This window comes from Tenrec ecaudatus, chromosome 10 (genome assembly GCF_050624435.1).
Source record: "Tenrec ecaudatus isolate mTenEca1 chromosome 10, mTenEca1.hap1, whole genome shotgun sequence".
Lineage (NCBI taxonomy): Eukaryota > Metazoa > Chordata > Mammalia > Afrosoricida > Tenrecidae > Tenrec > Tenrec ecaudatus.
The window spans coordinates 113233006-113260695 of record NC_134539.1 but is presented as its reverse complement, the minus strand read 5'-3'; the positions used below and the strand labels follow the sequence as shown (position 1 = coordinate 113260695).

Here is a 27690-nt window from a genome sequence, read left to right as displayed (position 1 = left end):
GGAGGGGGGAAATGGAACTGGGAAAGGGAAAAAGGGCAAGGGCTTAGTCTAGGACAGGGGTCAGCAAACTTTTGAGACAAAAGAGCCAATCCTGTCCCTCATAGCAATCTAAAAATTTGAGAGCCATAATATATTTTTACTAACAAATGAAATCACATTATCTGAATAATGCCCTTTAAAATTTTTTTGGCTTTACTTCAAAGTCATGTGCATGTACCAAAAGAGCCACGTATGGCTTGAGAGCCGCAGTTTTCCGATCCCAGGTCTAGGAGAAATAAAAAGAATGTCAACCTTACCTTGCGGTATAAGCCGCTGAGTGCCTCGAGTGAAGACATGGCCCTGGCTGCACTCAATCTGGATGCCTCGCTGCTGGGCAAATGAAGCCCAGTAATGTACCTGGCAGCAAGAGAGCACAACCCCAACGGAAGGAGAGCATGAGAGGAGGGAATATATGACCACAGATGGTATGAGAGGCTGAAGGGATGGGAGCAAGACTGCCAGGCTGGATGGTGACAGGTCCAGCACCAGTCTAGAAAATAGACAGATTAAAAAAAGGGAAGGGGAACACAACTGAAATTCCAGTAGGGGTATCAGAGGCTGACCTGCAGCTGGGGAAAGAGTGCAGTATAGGAGAGCTGCTTATAGTGCTGGCCGAGCTTCTTCTTGCTGGGTTTCAGGTTGTTGAAGAGCTTTCCCCTGCAGATAGGCCTTGTGACGCTAGTCCAAGTCGCCCAAAAGTTTTGCATCCATCGCAGCGTACTGCTATATAGCAGAATTCGGGGCTGAGCTATTGCTGCAAAGGAAAGCATAGGTATTTCCTAGCTGTGGGCAAACTATAAAATTGAATCCTCCCTAGCTTCAGACTTCAGAGGTTTCAAACACTTGCACCTCACCGAGCTTCACACTGTGTCCGAAAAGTCCCCTTTGCTTTTACCAGCCCTCAAAGTCCTACCCCTATTTCCCCCACAAAAGCCTATCCCAAGCCCTTCTTTCCTTGTCCCATCCTCTTCCCAAAAGATCAGGCTGAATTCTCCAGGGCCCAGCCCAGCCTCCCCTCCCCATTCCCAAGCCCAAGCCTTACTCCCGCTGTGCCGAGTCAGATCCATCTTGATGGAGAGATTTAGGTTCTCAGAGCGGAAGGCCCGGTAGGAGTCATGGAACTGGCCCAAGGGCACCTCAGGAAGGAACTCTGGGGCCCGCAGAGTGACGCCATGGTGATCATGGGGGTTCCCATGGCACAGCCACTGCAGGTCCAGTGTCATGCAGAGGTCAGGCAGGTGAAGGAAGCAGCAGTCGTCATACCTGCCTCACAATGGAGCCCCAGCCCTCAGTGCCCTGGTCGGTTACCTCCCCCCTCAGCTGTTCCCCTCTCCCTCCACCCTTAGTTCCCCTACCCTGTTGAGGCGCCACCCACCACCGCTCTACTCACTTGGAGGCTGTTCTTACGTTGACATCCAAGTCACCCTTGAACACAAACTGGCCAGGTTTCCAATGAAAAGACAGGTGACTCCACTCCCAGTGCATATTTTCAGTTGTGTTGTATGGATCCTGTAGCCACCCGCAAGAATTGCATGAGATGGGGAACGAGGACCATCTTCATCCCCTAAGTCACTACCTTTCTCTCGTTTCCTATCTGCAGTACCAGGGCCACCCCCACTTGTAAAAGACTCTTCAGGACCCCTCACCTCAGTAGCCAGCTGGTGCAGGTTCGCCTGCTCAATGTCCATGTGCCAGTCACCGTGGAACAGAAGACGGCTCTTATCCCACCAGGGCAAAGGGGGGCTGGGGTCAGCTGAGGGCTTGGTCAAGAGATCCACAGATTGGCCAATCAGTGTCCAGGCTGGATCCCAGCAAGGGCCCCATACTACCGTGTACTGGAAGATTTCCGCTGGGGTAGAGGGACAAAAACTTTAGCTTGTTATCAAATCCAGCCCTCGCTTCCTCCTTCACTCCCAGAGAAGCACCTCAGCTCATCGCCCCCCAAAACCATCCCAAATCCCCTCAAACCACCTGTCCTCTACTCACAGTGGAAGTCATGGTAGAACTTGAGCGGGGGCATGTTCCTTTCCACGGTCACATTGCCCCACGGAAGTCCCAAGTGCAGGATCTGACGTCGACGGGAGCAAGGCTGACCACTTTGCTCAGTGCCCACAAGTCGACCCATCAGCCGCCAGTCACGGATCTCAAACAAGTACCGGGGATAGTCTCTGATCCGAACTGTGACAGGGAGGACACACACTCCTATTCTGGGGGCTGCCTCAGCATGCTCAGCATGGTTTTCCCCTTGCCACACCTTTCAGTCAACTCTCTTTTAAAAAGTTAACTGAAAGAACAAGGGTTAGCAGTTGGCAGCAAAGCTGAGAACAAGCACAAAACTCCTGAAGCCAAGTGAGAAGCGTAGCACCTAGCCAAGAGCCAGACTTGATCTACAGAGAACTGTTATTTGGTGCTCGCTCCATGTTAGCCAAGCAGTTTCAGGGTGAAATTCAGGAACAAAAAAATAGCAACTTACAACAGCTACAGCTTCCAGTACAATCTAGCTTATCTCAGAGCAGAGAGCTCCTTTCAACCACCAGGCTCAGCAAACAAAGAAAGAACTACTCACCCAGAAAGTTCTTGACATTGCACTTGAGCATGCGACACCACTGAATAACCAGATCTACTCCCTCCGCAGTGAAAGGGCTGCCTGGATCAAGCTCTCGAACCTGCTCGAGCACACGCTCAGGCCCGTGGAAGGAGGCATCTGCCAGGGCCACCAGCTCTAGTCCTGCCAGGCTCCAAGTGAGCAGTGCCCGGCGCATAGGTGTGTTGCCATAGAGGCGACGGGACCGCTGGATGTAGATTTCAATGTTTTTGCGCTCCAGAGAAGCATAGAGCTCCTCAATTTTTCGGGCAGGTAGTAACTCCCCATGCTGCTTCCGAAGGGCAGCCACTTTGGCATCAAGCAGCTGCAGCCTTTTGGCGCTTTCCTTGCTTTCATCCTTCATCAGTTCATAGTTGTCACGAAGTTTCACCTCAAAAATGTCATCCAGGAAGACCCATGAAAAGTGCTGAACTTTCAGGAGCAGATCCGGTGGGAGTAGGGCAGGGCTAGGTGAGGCCCGAGCAGCAGTCCTTCGATGCAAGCCTTTCAGCCATTTCTGAACACCCACGGCCTCATCCAGAGTCCGAGAGAAGTCATATTGATAAGGAAACTCGACTGAGACTGAGCCCAAGGAGAGGAACCAAACACAGTTCCGGAGTGTCTTCAGTGCAGGGAAGGGGTTCCGGTGGAGGATCATCTCCTCGAGCTCCGGGAGCAGCTGTACCTCCACCTCCTTGAAGTTGAAGATACTATTGCCATCAAAGCCAGCAGCCAGTTCTGGGCAATAAGCCTGCAGGGAGCCCCCATGCCGGTTCAAGGACACACTCTCGGCTGCCAGAGTAATGAACTTGTCCTCGGCCACAAAAGCTGTCAGCTTGGCTGTGCTCACCTCTAGTGTCAGATTCAGTGGCCGCCTTGGAGGGGACGGCGCCACGGAATGGCATTCTGGCTCACATGTGCTCTCTGGACTCTCGAGTGCGCGAGGTAGAACAGTCTCAAGGAACGGAGTTGGCCGTAACAGGTCTCGGCACTGCATGATGGCCAGGACATGTTGGTACAGGTACATGTGATCTGGTGGGCTCCAGAGTACAGTCAGCCCCGTGCCACACTGAACCTTTAGGGAACAAGAGAGAAGTATCTGTCAGTTACCATATGCCACACCTCAGTCAAGATATCAGGGATTAATAATACACATGGCATGCCTTAATCAAAAAAGCTTTCCTAAATATCTAAATCAGTTCTCAACCTGTGGGTCACGACCCCTTTGGGGGTCCACAGACCCTTTCACAGGGGTTGCCTGATTGATAACAGTAGCAAAGTTAGAGTGATGAAGTATCAATAAAAATAATTTTGTGGCTAGGGGGTCACCTCACATGAAGAACTGTACGAAAGGGTCACGGCTGCTCTAAAGTAATCATTCCCTTAGTCACATTTTTTGTTTTTAATCATTTTATTGGGGGCTCATACAACTTTTGTCACCATACATACATACATCAATTGTGTAAAGCACATTTGTACATTCATTACCCTCATCATTCTCAAAATATTTGCTCTCCACGTAAACCCCTGGCATCAGCTCATTTCCCCCCCTCCCTTCCCGCTCCCCCATGAACCTTTGATAATTTATAAATTATTATTTTGTCATATCTTACACTGTCTGATATCTCCCTTCACCCACTTTTCTGTTGTCTGTCCCCCACGGCGGAGGTTATATGTACATCCCTGTAATCGGTTCCCCCTTTCTACCCCACCCTCCTGGTATCACCACTCACACCACTGGTCCTGAAGGGATCATCTGTCTTGGATTCCCTGTGTTTCCAGTTCCCATCTGTACCAGTGTCCATCCTCTGGTCTAGCCAGATTTGTAAGGTAGAATTGGGGTCATGATAGTGGGGGTGGGGGGCGGGAAGCATTTAGGACCTGAGGAAAGTTGTATTGTTCCCTTAGTCACATTTTTCAAGTTTTCTTCCTGAACTCTATGATCTGAGAGGAGGAGCTATGTGCTCTAATGCTTTGGTACCTAATCATTTGAATGAGGTCTCCTTTCCTATCAGCTACACTGTACACTACTCACTGTAGTAATTAATTTGAAACATTTCACGCATGGATTGTTTTGTGAAGTAATTCTCCAAAGGCAGTATGACAAGTGCCGATCACAAAGTCAATACAGCACTTCTGTGAAACTACGCCTCAAAGAAGGGAATGGGCTTGCCAGCCTGAAAAATAAAGTCAGTTCTCAACAGCCAAGCGGACAGAGAGAATTAAAATTCCAAGTTGGAAAGATTCGAGCTCCAACCTCTATAAAGGAAACTGTTCCCTTCCCAAAGGAAAGTGAGACCTAACAAACAGGAAGCCACTCCACCCTCCTCCTGAGAGTCCCACATCCATCTGATGCTCCAACGTTAGAAAGCCCCTCAGCCCTGCCAACTCCTCAGACTCCCAGTTCCTCTCCAGCCCGTCAGTAAGCTGAGCGCTTCATCAAAACGCCACCTTAATGGTGAGAAGACGTGATGAACATCATTAACGCCATGAAGACTGCAGAAAGGACAAATATCCTATTACCTACACCAAAACCCATGCCATCAAGTCAATTCCAACTCACAGTGACCCTGTAGGACAGCACAGAACTGCCCCTTGGGCTTTCTAGGCTGTCAAGCTTTACAGAGAGCTACTGACTTTGCAGTTAGGAGCCCAAGGCACAACCCACTCTGCCAATACTTAATTGTCAGAATTTAAAAAAAGATTTTGTTGTTGTTTTTAAGAAATACCTGGCTATAGTTCTTTTAGTTTTTTCTTTTAAATCATTTTCTGAGGGGCTCATACAACTTTTATCACAATCCATACATATACATACATCAATTGTGCAAAGCACATCTGTACATTCTTTGCCTTCATCATTTTCAAAGCATTTACTCTCCACTTAAGCCCTTTGCATCAGGTCCTCTTTTTCCTTACAAGTCTTTTATGGCACCTCCACCACCCCAGGATTATATACTGAAAGACTTAGTTTATGTCTCGTATCTGTTTCAGAATAATCATAGAACTGGGGGTAGAGATTGGTCAGGGAAGAGCCGAAACAAATTGGTCAAGAGTGGGTAATTATTGAAGCTGATTATAGACACATCAAGGCTCATATATTCTCTCTATAGTTTTGTATGGATTTAAATTTTCTTAAGTTAAAGAGATACCAAAAAATAAATTAAAAGGTACAGAAGAAAAAAAAAGACCACCACATATCTTACTTCTCACAAGATGAGGTTCACAAAAGTCAAAGGACAGAGAAATGCTGTCTTGGTGGAAACCAGTCTGCCCCCTCCTCCCACGGACACGGTACCTCCAGAGAGCGGATGCTGCTGTGATAGGTGACGGAGAGCATGGAGAGGCTGAGCACAGGAGTGGGGATGTCGGGAGCTTTGCAACAGGGCTGCATCTTCTCTGTGACCGACTTCACCAAGGCAAGCACAAGCCCTTGAATGCCCACGGTGGACGTCTCCGCACTGCCCAGGACGGTCAGCGTGTCCAGGCGGACCTCAGAAGCACCTAGCATCCAGAAACCACAGCAGTCTTGGTCCCACCTCTCAAGTGGCAACTGCAGTCCTTCCTTGCCCTCCTTTATTATTTACCCTTCATCCAATGATCTTTTTCCCCACGCTGCCCTACGCTCGTTCCTTCATGTTTTAGGAACACTTTCCTTTTCCCTACTTCACCTAACGAAATCTGGCAAGGCCAGAGAAGTCCCCTTTAAAAAAATACCTACAAAATGCATAGAGATAATCAGCTACTCTCTATAACTACACACACACGTGAAAATAAACGAGAAAGGACATGATCTCCTTCTCTTGATCACACTAAGTATTTGCTTATCGATCTTGCCTAATACTTTGCCTTTCATCAACTCTTAAGGAATACCAAGAAGCCCCAACAGTTACACAAGATCTACCTGCACTGACAGCCTCCAGTTTAGACAATCTGCAGACAATGAGCTTTACTATATGAGAAGGTGCCGACCAAACCAACATAAGCTGCTGAGGTTACAAACTGCCCACTCCAGTGACTAGCTCCCCACTTACCAACCAGAGCCGAAAGAGTGAACAAATTCATGTCCTCCACCTTCAAGTCTACCTTCCAGAGTAAGGACATAGATTCCCCAAAGGAAGATTCCCTAGAGACAGCTGACTTTCCAGCTTGTAGGCCCATCAAGGATAAGATCCGAGAGAGACATGTGGCACAGGTTTCCGATGCTTCCACCTGCAATCCTCGGATGGTGCAATCGAGAAAGAGGGTGTCCGACTGGGTATTGGACACCCCCAGAGGCTGGTTATAACTACCCTGCAGAGGAAGCAGACTCCGTCAGAAGCACGCAGACACGCAGTTCTGATGAAACTCCACGTACCCATTTTCCCCACACTGAAAAAACGAACACATCACCAGCTGCCAACAGCGTGCCCAGTGCTCCCAATGAAGCATGGCAACGTAAGGAAACTGTTCACCAAAGCTTCCTCACCTACCTGCAGTGTGAAGGAGTCTAAGACAAGTGCTTCACCCCAAACATGCATATTGGGCGGGTGGGGTGCCCGCTGAATGTGAGAGTCACTGCCCACACGCCAGCAGAGGTGGTCCACAGTCAGGACGGTCCGCTGATGGATGCTCTGGGGTCTCAAGTGCTGGTAATCTGAACAGAGAGGGTGGGAAAGGTAAGTGCTGCAAGGCCACTGTGACCATCAGCAGGGTCTAGTTCCGCTAGCGGACAGACTCTATTTCTTTTCTATCCCAGGCCGTACCCAGAGCAATGGAATTGAATCCCAAGGCAAATGGTGGCGTATCTCCAAGCTGGATGGAAACGATGACGTTAGAGATGGAGGTACTGAAGATGACGGGTGCCAGAATTTGAGGGAAGGTTCTGCACAGAGAAAAGACATCATGGTTCCATTAGCAAAGGCTGGCAGCTGGCTGTCACGGGACAGATCCCTGGCTCTCTCAAAACTCAAGAGAAGAATTTATAGAGTGTCACAGTGAGTCTCGGGATGGGAAGCAACTAGAAAGTAAAATGAACCCATCAGCTCAATGCTACTTGCAAAAACAACGTGATAGGAAATCCAGCAAGATACTAGGTTGAGCCACGTAACAGTGCCATTTTCCACTAGTCAAAAATGGTTCAGCAGCAGCAGTGTCATGTGATTCAACCCAATAAAACGTAGGAGTGGCACTTCCAAACCACTCACCTGTACGTTCTACGTAGGACACAGTCATGCACTACACAAAGCTGACCTGACCTTAGAAGCTAAGGCAGACAAGACGGTTATTTTCATTTTGCTCAGTTTAACAAATGGCTGTGTCGTGCGGGGCACTGAGGTCACAAAAATGAAGAGGACATCATCTTGACAGCAGAGAGCCGTCTTCTGGGGAAGGTATAAAAAACTGGGTTGCTATTGAGACTGAGGTTTAGGGAGATCACTCAAACATATTTTAAACAAGATGCTACTTTGGGCCAAAAGAATCCAGAGAAGTTCCTGGTGAGAAGATGGCTGCAAAGGATTACACTGACCTTTTTTTCTTATACTCAAGAACAGGCGAACTAGATGCTTGGGTTTCTAGTGCTAACATGTTCAGCCAGTGAGAGAATTCCTGGTGCCGGTAGTGAATGATACAGGTGTTCAAAACCATGGAGGCCGAGAGGTCAATGGTAGTCACCTGAAACAGAAATGTGGGCTTGGGCTTTGAACGATGAACTCACAATGCAAAGATGTAGGGAGAAGGCACGAGATGTGATTTTTGGGTTCACGGTCATCATACCTGGACACTAGCTTTGAAGGAGTTGAGGCAGACGATGCGCTGGCGGCTCTGAGACAGCAACAGCCCATCTGCAAGAGGCCAGAAGATAACTCAGAAAATACAAGGAAGCCAAAAGGTCAAAGGAGGACAGGTCAGAGGTAGGTCAGGAGACTCACGAACACTTGTGAGTAGGGGCTATTTTCTCTCGATATATTCCTTCCTCCCCTTCCTCACTAATTAAACTGATATTAAAATAAGATCATTCGGGGCCTGGGGGCAGAGAATGCCTGGTCCTCTCTCTCTCTCAGTACCAGTATCCCCACCCATGAACCTTCCAGCAGGAGTTCAATGCTCATCTGTGCCATATCAGAGTTTGCAGTAAAGCTTCGAAGAGGCAGCTGATCTTCATCACGGTGGTACAGAAAATGCAGCAACTTCAGCGTCCAATTCAGGTGCCTGGACCAGAGTTAGGTTTGGGTTCAGAAAGGTATGGAATGCTAGACCCTTCAGATGGGCTTCCGACTCCTTTTCTCCCCAGAGGCAAGCCCAGTGCAATGAGGCTGGTTATGCAGACCCCAGTATCCAGTACCACTCGCCAAATTTCTGTGTCAGGAGAGACCTCACCTCTTTTGACTATTCATTGACAGCACCACACTGATGCCCTCCATCTTCACCTTGACCTGTTCCGGGAGTTGCTGAAGGAAGTATAGGCCAGGCAGAGTCGGCTCTGCCAAGTCTTCTGCCACCTCTGAAAAGATGAATATGGGAGTCATCAATCCTAAATGCTCCCCAAATGCCCAAGCTTAGAAAGGACACAAGTCAAATATCCCAGAGATTCAAGTACTTAATGTCTTTCTTCCCCGGACACAAAAAAATGTAGGACTGGGAAGCAGGTTTGGCCAATGGAAAGGATATAGACTTTAGGGCTAAATAATTTAAACTCCATTTTTACTACTTATTACTGATTTTGTCTATGTCTCCTCTGCTGTAAAATGCTGAGAATTCAGCAAGAGTATATTAAAAAGATATGAATTAATAATAGGTTCCCACTAAAATGTTAACTTCTTCACTTACTACAATCAAGTGCCCTATTTCCTCTATGGTCAAAGACCACAGTAACGAACAACTCACACTGAAACAAGTCACGAGACCACTATTGTTTACACTCCCCAAATAAACCCTGATAATAGGGCAGCCAAGAAGCTCACGGATTAGGTTTTACCTGGACAAGGGGCAGGTTTGAGCACCAGGCTTGATCCCTGGCGCAGGAGCTGACTATGAAAGAGGCCTTCGTGCAGTTCAGCATGGTGTGTCCACACTCCAACAGTGATAGCCTTCAGCTGCCGACTGCTGATGCCCACCTCTAGGCACAGGTTCAGAGTAAGTGAGAGCTCCGCTAGGCAGGTATCCTCCTGTAAGGGAGAAGCCTCTAAGGTAGTGGTTCTCAACTTTCCTAAGGCCGCGACCCTTTAATACAGTTCCTCATGTTGTGGTGACTCCCCCCAACCATATAAATATTTTTGCTGCTACTTCATAACTGTAATTTTGCTACTGTTATGAATCGTAATGTAAATATCTGATATGCAGGATATATTTCCATTGTTACAAATTGAACATAATCAGAAAACAATATGTAATTGTACATTGTGAAGTATTTAGTATAAGCTGAGTTTTTCAGCACATCTTAATGCACTTTTTGTGATAAAATTAGGTGCCTCGGCTGATACTTGGGTTGGTTTATACACGAGTATATAGGGTATGTGTTTTCCGATGGTCTTAGGCGACCCTTTCACAGGAGTCTCGACACACAGGTTGAGAACCACTGCTCTAAGGTATGTGTCTAAGGATTTGAGCGGTTTGGGACAAAACGTGATCCCTGTCAGGACACGGTCACTATGACGTAAGCCCCTGGCCTTTCTTACGCTCAGGAGGGGATGGGATATCTGAACAACCATGGCATACTCACCAGCTGGCCACTCTTTAGAACTTTGCTGTTGATCTTATTTAGGCTCATCTTACAGTCTAGCCTGAGAAAGGATAAAAGATTAGAGGACTTGGTTCCTTTCTTAACCATTTACCTCTAACCAAGCTCCTCCAGATGGGAGGGGAGGGCCAAGGCAAGCAGAAGTGCTTAAGCTTAGCCTCTTCTTAAAATCACACAGAAGGAGAACTCGATACCTTGATACAGCAGTCCTGACACCCACCCATCCTGAAGTAATCCTAAGGCCAGAATGAAACTACCTCTTCTATCAAGTGCTTACCTTTTCCCATCACTATCCAAAAGAAGGCTGCTTCCAGTGATTTGAATATGCCACAAGGACTCAGAGGTAGCCACCTTGAGGACCATGATGTTTATAGTCTCTACATGAATGGAGAATAGCTGGAGAAGCAAACAGGGAACTATAATAAATGTCACGGTACCACCTCCCTTTCCAGCTGAGAAAGAGCAGGAAGTACCCTAAAATTAATGGACAAATCCACCCACAAACTGGCCACTTCCTACAGTCCAGAAAAGTGGAACAAGAAGTCTCACCTGGCAGAAGATCTTCAGTAAGGATAGGTTGAGAGGCAGCTCCTTCTGATCCACCCCAGTGCTCTGGGAGAATGAGGCAGACAGGCCAGAAACCTTCTGCAGGTCGGTTCTGATGCGCACTTCCCCAAAACACAAGGCCACGTAGTGTCTGCCCAGAGGAAAGACCTCACTGCCACCAGATCTCCCTTCCAAAACAGTCCCCTCCCCCTCACCCTGCACCCCATCCTCCCTGGAAACGTAGTGTCTGACAACATCCATCTCACCAGTTTTCTTATCACCAGGCTAACAGGGAGACTTGAGCAAGAATAAAACTCCCTCCTTAGGCTGTAAAGTTTCTGCCGAAGAATCCCATTCTGCAAACCCCCAGGCCCCAAATAAGCCCCAAGAACGTACATGAGGGCACAGGGTACTCACGGCAGATCATGGTTAAGAAGTTTGCTGGAAACCCGCAGGCTATCGATTTCCTAAAACAGCGTGAGACAGGCTTAATATACGAGGTGCCAGGAAAGCCAGGAGAAGTGTGAGACAAGCTAGGAAAGGCTGTGGGTCATAGGAGAGGAGAAAGCACGATTCCCTCCACAAAATACACCCTCGTCCATTTTCACTGCGTTCTCTTCTCAACACTTACTATCTGGCTCCTCAACAAGATTATTAGTGGAAACTTGCTTAGTATTTCTCGTGCTGGGAATGGTGTCCTGTTTCCCTCTATAAATGAGAAGGGAAAGCTCTTCCATGTTACCTTTGTGTATGTGTGTTTTTCTTGTGTATCTTTCTCATGTCGCCCAAACACTCTACTCTGTACCCTTGAAGCATTTTTCACCGACCAAATTACGTCAATCCCCTACTCCCACGTTCTCTCTTAAGATCACTTTGGAAAAGTGATAGCAAGGCCATAGTTACGGAGGAAAACCACCCAGGATTTGATTTATTTTTTTTAAGAGGAAATTCAAATTGAAATCCAGCAAGACGAAGCTCACACACCTAGGCAGCGGGTTCTCTGGGACTTACCACCGTTTGCTGGTGCTGCAGAAACTTAAGACTGACATTCTGGATCTCTAAAAAGCTAAAGGAGCCGATCTTCAGCTCCACCTGCAGCTTCCGCTGACACCACTTGGTGGCCAACCGGACCAAGAGCCACCTGCAGAGAAATCCCTGTGAGTTCCGGGGACCCTCTCCCAAGTAGGGCGTCCCCCACCCCTGGCTGGGTCAGAAGCCCTCGCAGAGGCCGCGTCCTGCAGCTGCATCTCCTACACAGCTCTCCGGTCTCCAGGAGCATCTGTCCCACGCAGTCGCCCACTCTGAGGAGGAGGGCCTGCCGCCCGAGTGACACCTCCCCTCCCTCCCACCCTAGGAACCCACACTGGGAAGGAGGCGAGGAACGCAGTCCCCGCACACCCAGGCAACCCCAGAGGCTGAGAAGGGGGGCCCAACGGAAACCCAGACGAGCAGCCGGGCCCGAGCGGCCCACCCCGGCCCCCAGGGCTCGGACCCCCGCCCCGCCCCCGGACAGGTGTCCGCCGAAGGCGCTGCCACTGCGGGGTCAGCCCAGGCTGACCCAATCGGCGCCGTGCCTCGGCCAACGAGACCTCCGACTCCCGTGGCCCGGGCGGGGCTGCAGGTGCCCCCCGCGCCCGGACAAGGGGGCACTCGGAGGTGTGTGGCGGGAGAACGCGAGACCCTCGGGTCGCGACGCCTCCTCACTCACACACACGCTCGTCTCGTCGCCTCCCAGCCCCGCCGTCGCCTCAGGGCCCGCCCGCTCCCTCAGTCTCCCCCCACGACCGGGCCGCCCTCCGGCAGCCGGGCCTCGCGCCCCCGCCCGACCTCTCCCCTCGCCGCGCGCCCCCTCTTTGGTCCCTCTCCTCCGCCTCCGGCGCGCCGTCCCCACTGCCCCCCTGCCCCGCCCGCGCGCCTCCCTCCAGCCCCCTCCTCAGGCGCTCTTCTCCCTCCCTCGCCCTCCCCCTCCGCCGGGGCCGGGAGCCCCTCACCGGCCTAGGAAGAGGGCGCCCAGTGCCGCCAGCAGCAAGGTCAGCAGTGCAAAGAAGAACACAAGCATTGCGGCCCCGGCCCGGCCAGGCTCCGGCCCCCGCCCCCACCTAGCCGGCCCCCCACCCCCCCAACGCCGGCCGAGCGCTGCGCCGCCGCGGGCCGACCAGCCGCACGCGCAGGGTCGGCGCCGCGCGAGGCGTCGGCGCGCGCACGCCCCGCCCCCCGCTGCCAGCCAGCCAGCCGGCTGCTCCTCCCCCGCCCGGCCGGGGCCGCCAGCCGCAGGGCCGACCGGCTGCGTGCGCGAAGTGCGGGGAGGGGCGCGGCCCGGAGGGCGCGGCCCCGCGGACACGCACGTCGCGCCCGCGAGGGCTTCGCTGCGCTGCTCGGCCCTGACGAGCCCCGAGCTCGCCGGGGTGCGCAGCCCGGCTTGCGCCGTGGGCTCTATGGAGAGGACGCCGGTTGGCTGCTTTCGGCGCACGGTTCCACTTCCAAACACTTGTTTCCCGGAAGTTAGAGTCGGCCCGCACCTCTTTGGGCCTGTGCACGGAGGACTCCTCGGAATTATCCGCAGCCCCGGCGGCGCTGTGGGTTGGGCACTGGGCTAACTGCCAGGTCAGGTTCGAACCCGCCCGCCGCTCCACGGGTGGAACTTGGGGCGAGCTGCTGCCTTAAAAAGTTACAGCCTTGGAAACCCTATAGGGCCGCTAGGGATCGGAATCGTAGGATGGTTGGTTTTTATGGTTTCTTCGGAGGGCGGGCGGTGTCACACTTAAATAGCGCTTTAATCTTAGCGGTTCTATGGAAAAGGACTGAGGAGGAAACCAAGAGGTAATTGAAAGACTTCAAAAGCCCCTTCTGATTCAATCAACAAAGAAAAACCTTGAGTTTTAAAAAAGTAAGAGTTGGAATGCTGTTGTGGTCAATGTATTACTTGGCCGGGAGCCCTGATGGGAAAGTGGCTACTGCCAAGTCAGCAGTCGGACACGCCAGCTGCCCCATGGGAGAAGAAGTGCGCTTTCTACTCCTGAAGAGAGTTACAGTCGATTGATTAATCAATAGCTGAATGAGAATCTCTACTAATACAAGCTTAAGAAATCCGAGGATTTCAAAAGATCATGGAGTATTTCAGGTCCCTTCGCTCTTCTATATCCTAATCTCCATAAACATCCTTCAAGAGTTTGTTCAGAGCCTCTCAGCTCTACCTTGCTCCCTCAGATAAAGCAGCACTTCCGTTCTCCTGTGTTGCCCTAAGTTGTTTTTACCCCTGTATCTGGTTACTTGGTCATATCAGTCATTTTACAAGGGACCCAAGGTCAAACTTGTCCCTCAGGCACATTTGTGTCATTTTCAGCTTCTCAGCAGACTGGGGAATCCCTACAACCCAGTGTAAGTTTCTAGTAAAGCTAAGGATGGGTCCCTTACAACACATCCCCGACCCCTCATCCTGTTCAGCAATGTTTCCTTTTTTCAGCTAAGGTTCCTCTCACTTCCTTCCTCCTCAGATTAACACCCCTGCTCCCAGCCACCTCACAGCCTGTATGTAGTGTTGATGTTATTTGTCTATTTTTTGGAGAGCTCTCATGGGATCCATGCTACTGAAGGGCAATAAACAGGGAGAAAAGATGATTTTCAACTACTTCTGGCCTGGATTTACTGAGAATCTTAAGTCTTAAGGAAAGAGACCATATCTCTACCACCCCACCCCGTCTTTTAATGGACAGAGTTGAACCTTAAGGTTCAAGGCTATCTCCTTAATGCAAACAAACCAAAACCTAACACATTTCCATTGTGTCAATTCTGATTCATAGCAACCATGATGTAGGATGGAGTAGAACTGCCCTTGTGAGTTCCTGAGAATATAACTTTTTTTTTTGAGACTATAACTTTTAATGGGAGAAGAAAGCCTCATCTGTCTCCCTAAGAGCTGCCGGTGGTTTCGAACTGTTAACCTTGGGGTGAGCAGCCCAACACAAAACCACTACACAACCAGGGCAAATCAGGTAAGGGTTTGTTGGCAGTTGGGGGCGGGGGAGGGGGGTTGGTTACAAAAAGTAAGCCTGCCTATTCGCTGAAGTTCCAGCAGATGACAGTCACCTCTGCCCACCCCCTAACAGGCTCTAGGGACCTAGAAGCAAACTTTCCAGAAGGGATTTGAAGAGGAAAGAAGGAAGTTAGGTGAGCCAAGGGCACCAAGCTTTTTTACCTTTTCTACCTGAATTAAAGCTTGTACATTTGGGGACAGGAACTTAAACTGGGTCTGACTCATGTTTTTTTACTGAACCACAATTGTGTTTAGCCCTTGGAAAATATTTCCTCGATTTTAGACAAGGGTTAATTTTCTCTGTAAGCTAAAGTGTATAGTAAAAAGAACATGAGTCAGACACAGCTAAGTTCCTCTCTCACAGTTTACTATCTTTAATTCAGGCAGTTGTTTAACTTCTCTGTTCCTCAATGGTAAAACCTGAACATCCACCATGTTTCTGTGAAGTAAGATTTCTGATACCTTACCCTGAAATGTGGATGCCAAGTAAAGCTCTTCAAAAGGCTCACTGTGTAAGATTCTCAGCCGCTCGAAAGGACAGCAATCTTACGACTTGAGGGTTCTGCAGACCAGAAAACGTTGGTGGGGACCATCAAGTCAATGTGAGCTTAGAGTGACCCAATGTGACAGAAGAGCACTGCCTCCTAAGGTTTTCTAGGCGGAAATGTTCACGGGGTGGGTTTGAACCCCTAGCCTATCAGTTAAGAGTAGAACTAACTGCACTGTCCTTGATTGTGAACTAGCACACCCGAGTTAATGACAACACAATGACTGACAATGAAATCCTTTACAGTTTTATTTTGGAGAAAGGAAATATAGGAAAAGTCACACACATTAAACAAACCATCATGCCAAGCTCCTGGGGAGGAAAAATTCCCATGTAGGAGGGATGTCTCCCTCAGTTTGTCTTGTCAGTATGAATAAAAAACATCTACCTGTCACCTGTACTCAGAACTGGCTCAAGTCTGGTAGAGCAACCAATTTAAGTGTGAAGAGTAAAGACTCCCAATACGCCAGTTTCCCATCATGCATCGTCCTCTTGGTGGTGACGTGACCACTGTGCAGGGAGTCTGTGGCAAGGTTCTCAGCATGCAGCAGCAGCAGCCATCCATGAATACTGTGTGGTGAGGGTGGACCGGTGTCTTTCGATTCATAGCTCTGCGTGGTGTGCTTCTGCCTTCAGCAATTCACTCGGTTTCATGAATATGCCTTCCATGGTTTTCCAGTAGTTGTTCTGGCTGGGCTGTGCCATGCCATGCACCTCTTTTTGCCCACTGATGGGACGACCGTACTGTTCTCCTGTAACAGACAGCAGTACCTCGGTGGAAGAGTGTTTGAACCGCACTTCACCATCTCTGATCCAGTAGGCTCCATTACAGAGCACTGTCCAGTCATCCAGATAATCGCCTTCCCCTTCTTCGCCAAAAGCACTTACTTCCTGGAAGACAGACAGCGGCAGCATTAGCATGAACTGACAGGGGCCTGGAAAGAGGAGAGGGTGGCGAGAATGAAAAGAAAGACTGCTCCAACCATGCAAGGAGGTTTTCAGGTGTTGCTTAAAAACAACAAAACAAAATAGAAACAAAAATCCTGGTGGGACACTGGTTACTCACTGGGCTGCTGACTGCAGGCCCAGCAATCTGAAAACACCAGCCACTGCTCAGGAAAAAGACGAGGCTTTCTACTCCTGTAAAAGGTTACAAGGCATTGCATTGGGTAAATCTCTTGCACAAGACCTCTTTAAATCATTCAAGAGCAAAGATCTTACTTTGAGGAGTAAAGTGCACCTGACCCAAGCTATGGTCTTTTATTTAAATCATTTTATTGGGGGCTCATACAACTCATCACAATCCATACATACACCATCATTTCAAGCACATTTAGACATTTATTGCCCTCATCATTCTCAAAACATTTGCTTTCTACTTGAGCCTTTGATATCCATTCATTTTTTCCGCTCCCTCCACGCCCACCTTCCCTCATGAACCCTTGATAATTTATAAATTATTATTTTGTCATGTCTTACACTGCCCGATGTCTCCTTTCACTCACTTTTATGTTGTCCGGTCCCCAGGGAGGGGTTATATGTTATAATCAGTTCCCCCTTTCTACCCCACCACCTTCCCTCCACCCTCCAGGTATCACCGCTCACACCTGGTCCTGAGGGGTTCATCTGTCCTGGATTCCCTGTTTCCAGTTCCTATCTGTACCAGCGTACATCCTCTGGTCTAGCTGGATTTATAAAGTAGAATTGGGATGATAGTGGGGGGGGGGAAGCATTAAAGAACTAGAGGAAAGTTGTTTGTTTCGTCATTGCTACACTGCTCCCTGACAGGCTCGGCTCCTCCAAGACCCTTCGGTAAGGGGATTTTTGGGTCCCCACTCTGCACTTCCCCTCATTCACAAGATTTTTTTTGTATTTTGATGTCTAATACCTGATCCCTTCGACACCTCGTGATCACACAGGATGGTTTGCTTCTTCCATGTGAGCTTCTCCATTTATAAAGACTTTTCCCCAGCTTTGTGTCCCCCAAAAACATGCCAAACATTAGGGAGATTGGATGCTTAGAGAAATCCTCCCTGAAGGCAATTATAGGCCCTGCTCCCTGCTGTTAAGGACAATAGGCTACTTCTCCCAAGAGGCTTAGGACCATTGGCTTGGTTCCTGTAGGTGGGGTTTACACCCTACTGATAGTGATTTCTATGGAGAACAGATCAAACCGGCTCAGTTACATCCAAAGTTAGACTGCCATCCTGAATCTAGGATCCGCGCATCTTGTCACATGTATACCCCCAATTCCCTCCTTTTCCTATTGCGTGTACATCCCTAGATTGTCCCACTCATTGCTATATAACCTATAGTGAAACCCTTTCCTATGATGTCTACCTGTAATTAGTGGGCTTGCACTCCCAGCCAAAGATATATAGGCCTGGGTTATCAATAAAGATCTCTCAGGCTCCTCCCTTGAGCTCTCATCCGCATTGTCTCCTCCCCTGTTCCCTTTCTCCTGGTCCTCCTTCTCTTCCCCCTCTCTCCACATAGACCAACAAGTGGGGCTGAGGTGAGCACTGCTACCATGAAATGTGTCTGACTCCATTATTTCTATCTCTCATGCTCTCGATGACTTTAATATAATATTTAAATATCTCAACCATACAATTGTGCCTATCGAACCCGTGATTAGTGGTGGGCAGCTGGCACCCCTTCCAACCACATGGGCTTTGTTGCTTCTCAGTTAGATGGCCGCTTGTTACCTACAAGTCTTTAAGACCCCAGACACTCTATCTATTGATAGTTGGGCAACATCAGCTTTCTTCACATTTGTTTATGCACCTGCTTTGTGTTCAGTGATCATGTCGGGAAAGTGAGCATCATGGAATGCCAGGTTAATAGAACAAAATATTCTTGCCTTGAGGGAATAATTGAGTGGAGGCCTCCTAATGTCCATCTGTTACCTTAATACTAAACCTATAAATATATGCACATAGATCTATTTCCCCATCCTCACATATAAATATATTTACATATGTACATGCCTGTATTTAGACCTCTATAAATGCCCTTTGCCTCCTAGTTCTTTCCTCTATTTCCTTTTACTTTCTTCTTGTCCTACTATCATGTTCAGCCTTCATTTGGGTTTCAGTAATTCCTCTCAATTACATTGCCCTTAATCAAGCCCTTCTAGTCCTCTTACATTCTACTCACTACTGTTGTTTCCTTGTCCCTGGGTTTGTTAACACCACTTCCTTTCCCTCCCCCTCTCCCATCTTCAGCTGGAACTGTTGGTCCAGTTGTTTTCTCCTCCAGATTGTTTATCCCACCTTTCTAATTTAGATAGCCCTGCAGAGATAATAATATGCACAAAAACAATACAAAGCAAAACAAAGCAACAAAAGAAAACAAAAAAACCAATGACAAGAAAAGAAATGCCTGTAAATATTTCAAGGTCTGTTTATTGACCTTTAGGAGTGTTTTCTGGTCCAATCTGATGGCAGGCTTCGTTCTGGCCCCAAAGCTGCAGGGATATCATCTTCAAGGCTTGGTGGGCCAGGATGTGCTCTACTCTCTCTCCCTCCCCCTTCATTTGCTCCCGTGTGCTCTGATGAGACATGTCCCTCTCCCTGAGCTGCAGCTTCAGTGCTGTCCTCTGAAGTGCATTCTGGGGGGAAGCCCTGGTCTTTTCAATGGCTTCCTAGGCATGTAAGCGTTGGACACTGAATAAGGAAGGCTGATGAAGACCCTATTCATCTGATGGAGACCACTGAAAGCACCATGGGCTGCCAAACAACAAACAGCTGTCTTGCAACAGTTAGACAGAATGCTCCTTAGAGGCAAGGACGGCAGAATTTTGGGAAGTTTTATCATGACTGAAAATGTTATCAGAAAAGGCCAGTCCCTGGAAAAGGACATCCTGCGAAGTAAAGCAGAGGGGCAGTGACAAAGAAGGCCCTCGATAAGATGGACTGACACGAGCCAAAAAAAATGGGCTCACACAGAACCATATGAGGATGGTACAAGACCAGGTGGTGTTTCGTTCTGTCATACGTAAGATTGGTGAGTTGCAACTAACTCCCTAGCACCTAATAACAACCAGTCATGACGGGCTCAGCAACCCTCTACCCTGTCCTATAAGGTTGTTATGAATCAAGATCAACTCGATAGCAGGGAATTTTTGGTTTGTTTTTTTTTTCTTTGGAATTTTTGGTTTTGTGAAGCTTATTAAGACTAGCCTCGACCTAAAACCCATCTGCAGATCATGGGATATCCGGAAAGAGTCAACCAGGGTTAAGGATAGCAGCAATGAAACACACAAAATTCCTTTGGTTCCTTGAGGCTTCCTCACCCCCTACTATCATGACCACAATCCTGCCTTTCACTGTGGGCAAGGCTGGAGCATGTACACAGGTACAGATAAGCGCTAAGGACACATGGAATCCAGGTCAGATAAATCCCTCAGGTACAGATATGGGAGTAGCAATGCCAACCAGGAGGGTAAGGGTAAGGTGAGAGAGGAAGGGGGAAGAAACAGCGGGGGGATGGAGACAGCAGTCAGTGTATCAGGGTGATATGAAATTAATAATTTATAATTGATCAAGGGGTCACGAGGTGGGGAGGGAGGGTAAAAAGAGGAACTGACAGATATCAAGGGCTCAATAGAATGTAAATTTTTAGAAAATAATGATGGCAACATATGTACAAATATGTTTGATACAATTGATGTATGGAGTTATAAGAGCTGTGAGAGTTAATAAATAAATTGAAAAAAAACTGTAAGAGTCCCCAATAAAATGATCTTAAAAAAAAAAAAAAAAGACTAGCCTGAAAGGTCATCTAGGTCAATTGGCAATACCTGGTCCACAAAGATAATGTTCTACACCCTACTTTGGTGAGTAATAAGTTACCTAAAATATAACGATTGGTCTCTTCCTGTACAAAGCAGTGATGAAAGTCAGATCCAAGAAAACAAATGAAAACAAACAGAACACGTGGTTCAGAGGACTAATGACGCATATGAACCACAGCCTTGACAACTCTGAGACCAGGAGATCTAGACCAGTGTTTCCCACAGTGGCCGATACCACCCTCTGGGAGGTGCTGGAGCAATCCAAGGGGACAACAAAAGCAGATACCTCCACTTTATCCTGGACTATGAATAAAGTTTTTGTTTCCTGGGGGGCTGCTCAGTAATTTATTTCGGAAAGGAGTAGGCCACATACATTTGGGAACTTCTAACCCATATCCGGGATAAAGTATAGGCATCTGCTAATTTGCCAACCGCCCCCCAGGAGGTAGCAGTGCCTACTTTGGGAAACCCTGATCTAGCGCATCGGTTTCCAAAGTTACTTGGCCTTGCTACTACCACTACTGACCTTTCTGATCAGGAGAACAAGGTCCAAGGAGAAAAATGGAGCACAAAATTCAGAATTATAAAAAACTGATCAGATTGACTGATATGATAGAGACTGGTAGAAGTCCCAAAATGAGGGCCCTGGGAACCCAGCCACAGAGATCACCTTTCTGTCAAAAAGTACCCAAGCTTCCAAATGACCTGTGAGCAAAGTAGTCCTCAGAACCACTGAGAGAGGAAAGGAAGTGAGCCCAGAGGCCAGTGGCAGGAAGCACTGGGAGAGGCAGGATGTCTGCAAGGGTGATCTCACCTGGGCTGATTATAAACTCAAAGGGCATCAACCCCACGACTCTTCATGGACCTGTGCAGTTTACTTCTTTGTCCATGCCCAGACAAGACCAGCTGGGGGAGAGCAAGACCAGGTTTATGAGTGGACCTGAGAAATCGGACCAGTGCCAGGATTGGTGTGTCCCTCACCCAGAGATGCAGACAGGCCACTTACTCCAACCCTGATAAAACCCCCCTGGACACAATTTATCCAGAGCAACTCACTGGGAGTTCCCACCTGCTGTGCCAGGCACTTTGCTTTCCTTCCCAAATCAACTCTGCTTTCTGCTTGCCCCTTTGTGGTCCTTGAGTCCATTTTTCAGTTCGAGAGACCCTGAGCACATCGGAACATTTGCAACACCATCAACCATATGAAACCAAAGGGGCAGCTTTTGTCCAAAGAATGAGCTGAGAAGGCAGGAAGGGTGCTTGCTTCCGCAGCACATACACTAAAATTGGAGAATGCAGGAAGGGGTAGGGTAATGGGTGATGGGGAAACTGGGAAGCCAGGGAGGAAGTGGGAAGAGTGTGGTTACGTTGAGAGGGTTGCAACTAATATCAGGATACAAAATGTATATAAAGTGTTAAATGGGAAATATGTTTGCTATGTAAACTTTCACCCAAATCACAGTAAAATGTTTCTTTAAAAACAGAAACAAACAAACAAAAAAAAAACAGAAACCAAACCTGTGGAGAAAAAGAACAAAGATCCACAAAGGGCATCAAACAGAACTCAGTTATTACAGATTATGTTTCAAACCCTTAACTTCAATTAGTAATCCTGTTATTTGTCTATGACATATTTTCTACTGTAGTTTTTAAATGTTCTAACTCTTGTTATTGGGCGTTAGATAATTCTGCCTCATACCCTTAACGAGATTTTTAGTGAACGAGCTGCTAAAAACCACCCACATAGCAAAGGAGCTGGCTCTGGAGTCAGGCTAACCTGATCTTGAGTCTCAGCTCAATCCCTTCCAGTGTGAATTCCATTGAGCCTGAAATGATACCACCTCAGAGTAGTTGACAGAGTTAAATGAGATAAATATGAATGATAAAAACACAGTAGGCTCCCAAGCTTTTATTCCCCTTCCAATTTCAGTGTCCATCACAATGGTCATCAACAGGTACTTAAAATAATCAACATATCAACAGCCACACTCTTTAATTTTAGATGACTTCAGTTATTTGGAAATGAATATAGAGTCTTTAAGTTTGAAGTCAAAAGAATGGCCCATAAGTACTGGGTTTAGTGGATGAAATTGTTTCCCACAAGGCTGTTTGTTAACAGATTCTGATGCTAAAATTGAGCAATTGAGTAAATGGATGACAGGTTGTAAAAGCCAGGTCTCTGGCTGGGGGGGGGGCGCGGGGGGGGGGGGGGGGGCGGGGGGGGGCGGGCGTGTTGTTGCTTATTTCATCCCATTTATTTATCTTTTAAAACTTTATTATAAAATAGATGAAGGTTTACAGATCAGATCATCAGTATATATGACTAGTTTTCCATTCAACAAGTCAAACGTCCTGATCAATCCATCCATTGTAGTCCATGGATTATCCCACTTTTCCTGGTGTTTCCTTTTCTCTGATTCCTTCTTTCCTAACCATCAGAACTTTGTCTGAATGCTGCACTTTTGACCTTAACTGGGGGTGGGGGGGTGATTCTAATGCAGAATGAGTTTAGTTCCAGACCTGAGGGGAAAGGCCATAGTCTTGGGAGGTTTCTCCCTGTTGGAGAAAGAATACACAAAGCACAAGGAGGGTATGTCTATACAGAAGTTGGTATACTTCTTGTGGGAAAGCGTCAATATCTTTTCATTCCATTTTCCCACACTTTCTGAAGCTCCCGTGTGGCTCTATGAGCTGACGGAGGGCCTAAAAGAAAGGACATTTCAATAGTAACCAAAGACACCTAGGATCCAGGCTTTGGTGTTTACCACAATTTTCCAGAAACAGAAACGCTGGTTCTAGGAAAGACATGGCTAGGGTAATGCTAAGACTAAGGCAGGAAAAAATATGAGATGAACCTGGAGTAAGAAGTGCCCCAACAACACCCCCCAAGGTGGAGGCGTGTCAACCTGAAAGCCCCATATGGCTAGAGCTAGATTTGGAGTAATAAAGTAAAAAAAAATCAACCAAACAAAAGATAAACTGCCATCCAGTTGCTGTCAACTCACAGCGACTCTAATGAAGTATTGAATTATAACCCAAAGTATAAAATAAATACCAATGAATGTTTACCTACAGACTCCACACAGTAACTCTTTTCCAAAGAGACCAGAATAGAAAGGGGGTGTAGACTTGGAAAGGTTAACTTTATAGCTAATAGATGATCAAGACCAACATCATCAGCCACATAGCGTGTAGACACTAGGTACTCTTGACACAATATGATAAAAATGGTCTTCTTAAGCACCCTTATTTCTAGTCTAATGAGAAAAACAGCAACTTCCAACAGAGGGGCATCCTATAATATACCTGACCATTATTTCTCAAAACTATTAAGGTCATTGAAAACAAGGCCCGTCTGAGAAACTGTCCCAGCCAAGAGGTGCCTAAAGAAGCCTAATAAATGCAATGTGGTACCCTGGAAAGAAAATGACACAGGGTACCACATTAAGAAAATCTGAAAGAACCCAGAGCCTTCATGTATATAATATAGCAATATTGACTCATCGGTTAGAAAAACATACCATACTAACGTAAAATGTTAATAATAGGGGAAACCAATATAGGAAGCGATAGAGGACGGGAGAAGTCATTAAGGGGTTCAAGATGGAGTCTACATCCCCTCAAAGCTCAGGATTTTTTTTTAAAATGGCAACACCAGGGAGGAACAGTAACAACAGCAATAGGTGCTAAGTCCCCGGCATTCAGCTCTGAGCAGTGTGCACAATGGAATGCTCTTTTGTAGGAAACACTGTATGATGTTAAAAATAAATGTAGTGAGCCTAAAAAAAGGGGGAAAAATGACAATGCTACTTTGTTTTACTAATATGGAAGTTCCCAAAGGATATCCTGTAGATTGGTTCTTCAGAATGACTAGTTGGCATGATTAAGAAATGAATTAAAGATAATGCTAATCCTAAATTTGCTCTCTCCTGCCCTCTGCATCAGAATGGACTTAATGGCAGAAAGCAAGCAATATCAGAACTCACAATATGCTAACGTATACCTACTCTCTCTTTCCTTCTTATTTCTTGATTTGGCCTAGGGGCCAAGTCTCCATGTGGATCAGAAATAACTCTCTTTTTATTTAATAGAGCTACTTCTCTCCCCAGTGTGCACAAAAGGGAGAACATTTACACCTGGAAAAGAAAGGACTAAATATCAGATCAAATAACCACCCACATGAGCAACACAACACACAGAGTAGCAGTGATCCCACCTCACCTGGTTCCCAGAAAGCGGGGAGGTGAAGTGGTGACTGTGTAGATTTCTGCCAGTGTTGACATGTGTCAGCCGAATTGGCTGACCACATTTGACAGGGGTTCCTCTTTCACACACTGTGGCGGTCTTTCCCCGGATCCTCCAGTAACTGTTGCTGTCATCCACAGAGGTTACACCTGTCACTGACTGCTGCCCACTACCTGCCATCAAGAAAAGAAAGAGCAGTGAGCACCACCTGGTCCTTCTCTTTCATACACACAATACTGTCTTCTGCAGCATACATGGGTGTGCCGGGGTGAGGAGGAAGTTCTATACTTGATCATACGCTTTCTTCTAAAACACTAAAACATATACAAAAATACTAAGTGCCTGTGTACAAGACTATTCTATGATACGCCAAAGAATGTGTCATATGGTACAATTTCAAGAAATTGCATTCACGAGTACTAGATACATAAGTAAGGGTCCCTGGTGCGTAGTGGTTACTCATTGGCCTGCTATTGGCAAAGTCAGCTGTTTGAAGCCACCAGCTGCTCTGCGGAAGAAAGATGATGCTTTCTACTTTTGTAGTTCTCCCCGACCCTCTGGGTCAGAACGGACTTGAGGGCAGAGAGAAAGAGCTCTGCAGTCCAGATGGATTTCCACCATAGGCTGCTAACTGAAAGGTCAGCAACTCAAACACACCAGTTGTTCCTCAGGAGAAAGATTTCCCATCTCAGAAACCCAAAAGGGCATTTCCACTCTGTCTGACAGTGTCACTTTGTGTTGGAATGGACTCAGAGGCAGTGGGTTGTTTGGTTTAAGATAGTAGCTAAAAGGAAGGAGAAATTGGTGGGTTGGTCTTCTTTTCTGAAACATGAGAAACTGATTGTTTGCCCACCTTTACCCAGGATCCTACAGGGAGCTCCTGCGACTGCCTTCTCACTGCCATCAAGTGGATGCCGACTCAGTGGTTCTGTACAACAGGACAGAACTGCACCTGATGGTTCCAAACTGCAGATCGCAGCCCAAGGCGTCTGCCATCATGGTTCCTAGCTACTGATGTACAGGTCTCTGAATCCCTACACCCATGCTTCACGCAACCATGGTCTGCACTTCTGTCTCCTCAAAAGATCCCTCTTCCACTTCTTCTCATCCTTAAGTCTTGACATGACCTAGAATTCTATCCCCAATCTCATCCTTTTCCTTTTTTACCATCCTTTTCTTAAAAACTGTAACTTACACACAATAGTTCTTGAGACACTTGAGTATCAAAATAAAAGCATTTGTATTTTTTAGAGGTGTCTCAAGGGGTTGAGAACCACAGTTCATCCTGAACAAGCTCCTCCACCCCACCCCCATGACATCTTCCACCGCCAACTAAAACTCTGGATCTCAGCCTCAGCACAAAGCTCTCTCTTCTGAGCTCCAGATTGAAACTGGTTCCCAAATCTGGCTGCCCTTCAGAAATACCTGAAGGCCTTCTTAAGCCTATAGATTCCTATTGGCAGGCCTGGCCCCACTCCCATTCTGACTCAGTAAATTCAAAGTAAGAAACCAGATGAAACAAGAAAAGCAATATGCCTGACACACAGTAGGTGTTCACTGAGTGGTTGCTTAGGATTAAGACATCCCAAAAGGACAATTCAGTTCCTTTCCCAGCCTAACTGGTCAAACAGGTTGGAAGACTAGGACACACAGGTGAGCCCATCTGAAAGGTACTCTTTCCTTTCAGCTACTAGGAGCATTAGTCACCCAAGGCAGAAACCTAGCAACCATCATAGATGTAGATGCCCCTTAGGTCTCACCAGCTGGTTTTATTTTCTGGTACTCTGTTCACTGGTTCACTGTCTCTCTTGTACGCAGAACAAAACCAAGGCTATAATGTGGGAGGAGCTCATGCAATCTATGCTGAGTGAATAAAGCCACACATAATTACTGTGTATTTATGTTTATTATAAGAAGGAAGGGTAACCCTTCTCGTCCTAACGCTCCTATTGGCCCAAATTGCCCCATTAAGGTTTCAGAGGCTGAAAATCTTTAGGGAAGCAAGCTGCCTCAGCTTTCTCCGGGGCTACATCCACCGACCTTTCCGTTAGCAGCCCAACGCTCAACTGGATGGAGGGTAGGGTCCAGGTATGTAAGCTGAAGATGAAATGAAAACGCAGAACTTCAGAGAGAGAGAGAGAACGTACTATCCCTTGTACTGAATAGTGTGCCACCCAGGAGTGGCTGAAACAACTCAAAACAGACTCCCTGCAATCGAGTCAACACCGACTCGTAGTGATGCTATAGGTTCTCCGAGGCTGTCACTGTTCATGGGAGTGGAAAGCCTCATCTTTCTCCCACGGAGCTACTGGAGGTTCTGAAGTGCTCACTGTGTAGATTGCAGCCGAACCCATACCACTACGAAACCAGGGCTCCTGAAGACCGGCTTTTAAAAAGTGGACCAGATAAGGATTGAGCCCCGTCTCTGACATCCACTAGCAGCAGGGCTGTGAGTTTAATTTGTGTCTGTTTCCTCACCTGTAACATGAGGTTTAAACAGCATCTAACTCAGAGATGTTAAAGGTCGAAAAAAAGGACACCTGAAACCGTGCCTGGCACGTAGCTCACAAGACCCAAGTTGGTATCATGAAGGTGCTTTAGGAGAGTTCAACGCCCCAACACTCCTCTAATCCTCAAGAACCCCCCACCAGGCCCCCAAACCCGCTCAGACCACACCCCCAGAGCGCCCCAAGTCCCGCCCCCTCCGGAGACTGCTAGGCCTCCCTAGCCAACTCCAACTGAGTCCCCGCAGTACCTGACCCATAGCGCACGTCATGTGAGTGCAGCCGGACGTTGTGGCGCGTATTGAGCAGCTTCACCACAGAACCGCATGTAACCACTGCCAGATCGGACGCCCCCACAGCTCCCCACAAGCCCCCGAACAGCAGTAGCTGTACAACAGCCATCCCGGCTGGATCCCGGAGCCCTAGCTAAGAAGAGCCCGTTTCCCCCTCCCGGAACCGGAACCGGAAGTGACCAGCGGGACGACGAGGGGGAGGAACGAAGGGAGCCCGAGCTCGGCTCTTTCTGGCTCCTTTGGGCAGCGTGGCTGAGGAGCCGGTTGGGTTGCGTTGCTTCCGATGCCCTCGCTCCGCTCCCAGAGCGCGGCGACAGCTGTCTTTCTAAACCGCTGCGGCCGGCGCGGCCTCCGTGGAGAGAGCCCGGTGGGCGGCGCGAGCCA

At 47.8% G+C, this 27690-nt stretch overlaps 2 protein-coding genes across 2 annotated transcripts in view; both read right to left on the bottom strand.

Annotated features, from left to right (window-relative positions):
- Nucleotides 1–12999, bottom strand: part of BLTP2 (bridge-like lipid transfer protein family member 2) — a 30661-nt gene extending 17662 nt beyond the window's left edge. Inside the window, exons 1-22 of the mRNA XM_075561331.1 lie at nt 12878–12999; nt 11898–12027; nt 11304–11353; nt 10890–11037; nt 10618–10736; nt 10323–10383; nt 9579–9768; nt 8981–9104; nt 8688–8812; nt 8378–8445; nt 8130–8275; nt 7366–7484; nt 7093–7256; nt 6655–6913; nt 5919–6124; nt 2606–3698; nt 2026–2217; nt 1686–1888; nt 1430–1548; nt 1082–1302; nt 603–793; nt 297–396 (exon numbers count right to left, since the gene is read on the bottom strand). Coding sequence (XP_075417446.1) covers nt 297–396; nt 603–793; nt 1082–1302; nt 1430–1548; nt 1686–1888; nt 2026–2217; nt 2606–3698; nt 5919–6124; nt 6655–6913; nt 7093–7256; nt 7366–7484; nt 8130–8275; nt 8378–8445; nt 8688–8812; nt 8981–9104; nt 9579–9768; nt 10323–10383; nt 10618–10736; nt 10890–11037; nt 11304–11353; nt 11898–12027; nt 12878–12945 — 4096 coding nt within the window. The 5' untranslated portion in view covers nt 12946–12999. The remainder of the gene's footprint in view (nt 1–296; nt 397–602; nt 794–1081; nt 1303–1429; nt 1549–1685; nt 1889–2025; nt 2218–2605; nt 3699–5918; nt 6125–6654; nt 6914–7092; nt 7257–7365; nt 7485–8129; nt 8276–8377; nt 8446–8687; nt 8813–8980; nt 9105–9578; nt 9769–10322; nt 10384–10617; nt 10737–10889; nt 11038–11303; nt 11354–11897; nt 12028–12877) is intronic.
- Nucleotides 13000–15691: 2692 nt separating this feature from the next.
- On the bottom strand, nt 15692–27660 carry SDF2 (stromal cell derived factor 2). The gene is made up of 3 exons (XM_075561330.1): nt 27265–27660; nt 24486–24682; nt 15692–16357 (listed from the first exon to the last, which is right to left on the bottom strand). The coding sequence occupies exons 1-3, from the start codon at nt 27413–27415 to the stop codon at nt 16070–16072; spliced, it is 636 nt and encodes a 211-aa protein (XP_075417445.1). The 5' UTR covers nt 27416–27660; the 3' UTR covers nt 15692–16069.
- Between the last annotated feature and the right edge of the window lie 30 nt (nt 27661–27690).

Coding starts and splice junctions, on each gene's coding strand:
- SDF2 (XM_075561330.1), bottom strand. CDS start 27,415: ATGGCTGTTGTACAGCTACTGCTGTTCGGGGGCTTGTGGGGAGCTGTG. Junction 24,683..27,264: donor TGACGTGCGCTATGGGTCAG/GTACTGCGGGGA, acceptor TCTTGATGGCAG/GTAGTGGGCAGCAGTCAGTG. Junction 16,358..24,485: donor CCCCGCTTTCTGGGAACCAG/GTGAGGTGGGAT, acceptor TCTGTCTTCCAG/GAAGTAAGTGCTTTTGGCGA.